Source organism: Penaeus japonicus, unplaced genomic scaffold, assembly GCF_977035675.1.
Source record: "Penaeus japonicus unplaced genomic scaffold, GWHDUDI00000001_assembly GWHDUDI00000037, whole genome shotgun sequence".
NCBI lineage: Eukaryota > Metazoa > Arthropoda > Malacostraca > Decapoda > Penaeidae > Penaeus > Penaeus japonicus.
The window spans coordinates 14,447,342-14,452,341 of NW_028234439.1; the positions used below are offsets into that span (position 1 = coordinate 14,447,342).

At 40.0% G+C, this 5,000-nt stretch overlaps 3 protein-coding genes across 3 annotated transcripts in view; all 3 read right to left on the bottom strand.

The window, feature by feature from the left end:
• LOC122248632 (guanylate cyclase 32E-like) overlaps nucleotides 1–5,000 on the bottom strand; it is a gene marked incomplete in the record, with an annotated part of 88,453 nt that overhangs the window by 33,896 nt on the left and 49,557 nt on the right.
• On the bottom strand, nucleotides 1,040–3,433 carry LOC147467199 (uncharacterized). The gene is made up of 4 exons (XM_086532474.1): nucleotides 3,345–3,433; nucleotides 1,937–2,469; nucleotides 1,658–1,743; nucleotides 1,040–1,122 (listed from the first exon to the last, which is right to left on the bottom strand). Exons 1-4 carry the CDS (start codon nucleotides 3,399–3,401, stop codon nucleotides 1,040–1,042), a joined length of 759 nt encoding a protein of 252 aa, XP_086388600.1. The 5' UTR covers nucleotides 3,402–3,433.
• The window catches only part of LOC147467200 (atrial natriuretic peptide receptor 2-like), a 16,604-nt gene continuing 15,092 nt past the window's right edge, over nucleotides 3,489–5,000 (bottom strand). The window contains exon 5 of the mRNA XM_086532475.1: nucleotides 3,489–3,586. Coding sequence (XP_086388601.1) covers nucleotides 3,489–3,586 — 98 coding nt within the window. The remainder of the gene's footprint in view (nucleotides 3,587–5,000) is intronic.

Below are 5,000 nucleotides of genomic sequence, written 5' to 3' on the forward strand. Positions count from 1 at the left end.
TTGGTGGTGATGGTGATTGGTGATGAGGTAATTGGTGTGATGTGATTTTGATGTAGTGGGTGATTCCGTTGTGGATGGTATTGGTGTGAGGTGAGTGGTGTGATGTGATTGTGGTGAGGTATTGTGGTATGGTGAGTGTGGTATGTATTGTGTAGTAATTGTGGTGATGGAGATGGTGTGAGGCCGTTGTGGTGATGGTGATAGGTGAGAATGGTGATTGTGTGATGAGAGTGTGTTAACTTGGTATTGTGGTGATGGTATTGGTGTATTTTTTTAGATAAGGTGATCAAGTGTTTGGTGTGGTGCGATTGTGTGATGTATGTGTGATGTTATAATGGATGATGTGAAGTGATTGTGGTGATGTGAATGTTGGTATTGATTGGTGTGAATGTATTGGTGATGTGATTTGTAATGCGATGGTTTATGATGTTATGTATTAAGATGGTGGAGAAATGTGATGTGATTGGTGATGATGTGATGTGGGATGGGTGATGAGGGTGATTGGTGGTGATAATATTGGTGATTGGTTTGGGATAAGAGATATATGGGTTGGATGGTGGGATGATATATTGACAAAATGTAATTATTTATTCGAGTAGAAATGATAAGCGTAATGAAAATAATGATGATAATGATAATGATAAAGATAACAACAACAGCAGCGATGATAACGATGATGATAAAAGTAATCATAATGGATATGATAATAGTGATGCGGATAATAACAATAACGATGATATCAGTAATAATAATGGTAATAATAATAACAATAATGATAAAACAAGACTTATTTTGTTTTACTGATAACAACAATAAACAAAAAACAGACTCAACAATACAATATAATACAATACAACACAACACAATACAAACAATAAAATACATTCATACATAGCCCCCCCCCCCTAAAAAAAAAAAAAAAAAAAAAAAAAAAAAAAAAAAAAAAACTCAAGCCATACCAATCACCTTTGAACTTCAACCCAACATTTTCACCAAGAATATTTACCTGCTTTGCAAGGAGATGTTTGAACAGTCTGCATCATGTCTTGAACGGAGGAGCTGTCGACACCCCGGTTGAACAAAGGGGCTTCCAGATCAGCTGTTGCGGTTTCTGGTGCCGTTCTGGTGATTATGATTAGAGGAAGGATCAACTTGATATTCAGTTTTGTTTTGTTTTGGTTATGTGTTGGTTTGGGTTGTTTGTTTGTTTGTTTGTTTATTTATTTTATTATTATTATCTTCTTCTTTTTGAGGGGGGGGGGGGTAATGTGTGTTTTGTAGTCGCGTGTTTTGTGTGTATGTGCGTGTTTGTGTGTGTGTTTGTGTGTGTGTGTGTGTGTGTGTGTGTGTGTGTGTGTGTGTGTGTGTGTGTGTATTTTGTGTGTGTGTGTGTGTGTGTGTGTGTGTGTGTGTGTGTGTGTGTGTGTGTGTGTGTGTGTGTGTGTGTGTGTGTGCATATGTTATGTGTGTGTGTGTGTCTATGTATATACATGTATATATGTATACAAATTACAATCATCATCATACACCATAAGCCCTACCCCCGAAACAACACACAAGACGAATCAAAAAACATTCCAAATAAAGAGACCAAAGAAAAATAAAGAAAAAATAATTCCGTCTCGAAAAACCATTTCCCATCTCAACATGGACTCACCTGTGTCCATTCCCGCCTGCGAGAGCGTCCAGAGGAAGCCTGGAGCTCCTCTCACTCTCCGTGCTTTGGCAGCGGGAGAGGGGCCGCTGTAGGAAACATTCCGTGGTTTGTGAGGGAGTGTGAGGAGTGAGGGAACATTGGACTAGAGCTGGGATGTGAGTTTATCGCAATGTCCATGATAAAGGTGGGTGAGTTAGTGATTCGGTTCTATTTCGTTCTATCGCGTCGAGACAGGAGGGTGAGTCACTTCGACTTCGTGAGTCAACGAGGGCGAGTTACTAAATCGGGTCTTTGAGTGGATGGCTGGGTATTATGAGTCCCCTCGACGTCATGAAGTAAAGGAGGATGAGTTGGTGAGTCCAGACACCTTGAGAAATGGCAGGAACGTGAGTCACCTCGACGTCATGAGTAACGGAAGATGAATTCGTGAGTTCCGACCCCTGATTGGCAGCAGACGTGGGACTTCCTCGGGTGAATTCGCGACCGCCATGACCAAAGGGCGTGTCACACGAAGGCGCGAGGCTGAGCGAAGGGACGCGGTCGGAAAAGGAACTCGAAGAGCTCGCCTTACGAAGAAGGGGCATGCCGTATCCTACAAGACTATGGCCGGAAGATTCTGCGGACGACACGGCAGGATTTTGAGCAAGAGGCGGGGCTTGGGGACTGGAGGTGGGCGTGTGGGCGGCGATGGGATGAATCTCATCTGTGGGCGGGGGTGTCGTTGTGGCTTGACTGTCTACGGGGGCGTTTGGGTTCCTCGCGTCTGGCTTCTGGATTCCTACTAACCACCACGTCATCATCTGACCTTTGCCCTGGGGGAAAAAGGGGCGTGGCCGGGGTTACAAAGGTGCATGCAATTGCTATCGTTATTGTTATTACTATCAACAATATCATTATCATTATCATCATCCTCATCATTATTTTGTTGTTATCATTTTATTATTATCATTATGATTATTGTTATCATTGTTATCATTATTACTACCCTAATTATTATGTTGTTATCATCTTCATAATTATTATCAGTATTGTTATCATCATTATTATGGTTATTATTACTAGCATTGTTTTTATCCTTATCATTATTACTATCATTAGTACTAGCGTTATCATTCTTGGCATTGTGACTATTATCATCATTATTATCATGAACTTCATCATCAATATTGTTATCAATATTATTATCATTATTGTTATCATTATTATTATCATTATTGTTATCATTATTATTATCATTATTGTTATCATTATTATTATCATTATTGTTATTATTACTATCATCAGTATCATTATTATCATTATCATCCTTATCCTTATCGTTCTTATTGTTAATATCCTTATCATCATTATCATCATTAGTAGTATCCCTATTTTTATTACTATTATTATTATCATTTTCATTACTATTATCATTATCATAATCATCATCATTATCATTATTACCATCATCATTATTGATATTATTACTATTATTCGTTATTGTTATCGCTTATTCCAATTGTTATCATTACTATCATTATCATCATAATTATCATCACTATTATTATTATCATTACTATCGTTATCATCATACAGATTATCCTCATTATCATCACCATCATCAGTACCATCATCATCAATATCCATATCACCATTCCATACCATATAAAAAAAAAATACCACTCAAAGACACCCAAATCACACCAACCTTAACGTAAGTAAGTCCACGTTTCTCCACAATATACCCGCCGATCTTATCCAGCATCAGCTTATTGGCTTGAGATATGTGAATTCGGAGTTGCTCTCCCGAGCGGTGTGGGCCTTTTATTTTTTTTTTCTTTTAAAAATATTTTCAATAGTTAGACTCCATCCGCGAAGCCGTGTTGACTGTGTCGCCGAAGAGACAGTACCTGGGCATGGTGAGGCCAACGACGCCAGCCACGCACGGACCTGTGTGGTAGGTAGTGTGGTTGTTGTTGAGATGAGGTGAGGTTTGGAGGGAAATTTGGGATTGTGAGGTGAGGTTTGGAGGGAAATTTGGGATTGTGAGGTGTGGTTTGGAGGGAAAATTAGGGATTGTGAGGTGAGGTTTTGGAGGGAAAATGAGGGGTTGTGAGGTAAGGTTTGGAGGGAAAATTAGGGATTGTGAGGTGTGGTTTGAAGGGAAATTAGGGATTGTGAGGTGAGGTTTGGAGGGAAATCAGGGATTGTGAGGTGAGGTTTGGAGGAAAATTAGGGATTGTGAGGTGAGGTTTGGAGGAAAATTAGGGATTGTGAGGTGAGGTTTGGAGGGAAATCAGGGATTGTGAGGTGAGGTTTGGAGGAAAATTAGGGATTGTGAGGTGAGGTTTGGAGGGAAATTTAGGGATTGTGAGGTGAGGTTTGGAGGGAAAATTAGGGATTGTGAGGTGAGGTTTGGAGGAAAATTAGGGATTGTGAGGTGAGGTTTGGAGGGAAAATTAGGGATTGTGAGGTGAGGTTTGGAGGGAAATTTGGGATTGTGAGGTGAGGTTTGGAGGGAAAATTAGGGATTGTGAGGTGAGGTTTGGAGGGAAATTTGGGATTGTGAGGTGAGGTTTGGAGGGAAAAAAAAGGGATTGTGAGGTGTGGTTTGGAGGGAAATTTGGGATTGTGAGGTGAGGTTTGGAGGGAAAATTAGGGATTGTGAGGTGTGGTTTGGAGGGAAATTTGGGATTGTGAGGTGAGGTTTGGAGGGAAAATGAGGAATTGTGAGGTGAGGTTTGGAGGGAAATTAGGGATTGTGAGGTGAGGTTTGGAAGGAAATTAGGGATTGTGAGGTGAGGTTTGGAGGAAAAAAAGGGATTGTGAGGTGAGGTTTGGAAGGAAATTAGGGATTGTGAGGTGAGGTTTGGAGGAAAAAAAGGGATTGTGAGGTGAGGTTTGGAGGGAAATTAGGGATTGTGAGGTGTGGTTTGGAGGGAAATTTGGGATTGTGAGGTGAGGTTTGGAGGAAAAAAAGGGATTGTGAGGTGAGGTTTGGAGGGAAATTAGGGATTGTGAGGTGAGCTTAAGGTATGAAGGAACATGGTTGAAGTGACTATAATGGTGAGGGGAGGTATGAAGGAGAGAGAGGGATGGTGAAGGGGGCTATTAAGGAAAATTATTGAAGTGACCAATGAAGGATAAATGAAGAGTGAGGTGAACTAGGAAGGAGAAATGAATGATGAGGTCAGGTATGAAAGAAAAAAAATGATGAAGTGAAAGTAAAAATATTGAAGTGAACAACGAAGGAAAAATTAATGAGAAAAATAGAAGCATTAACTTTGTTATCTTTATCAACTTGATCACCAGCTTAACAAAATCAATTCAATGACGAAGAAAATTAGTATAAAGCCTGAAACTT

Bases quoted from the DNA above. Each gene is read 5' to 3' on its own strand.
- LOC147467199 (XM_086532474.1), bottom strand. From the start codon at position 3,401: ATGCTGGATAAGATCGGCGGGTATATTGTGGAGAAACGTGGACTTACT. The intron at 2,470-3,344 runs GTTGGTGTGATT...TTTTTCCCCCAG, and splicing joins GTGGACTTACTTACGTTAAG to GGCAAAGGTCAGATGATGAC. The intron at 1,744-1,936 runs GTAACTCGCCCT...TGTTTCCTACAG, and splicing joins CCACTCAAAGACCCGATTTA to CGGCCCCTCTCCCGCTGCCA.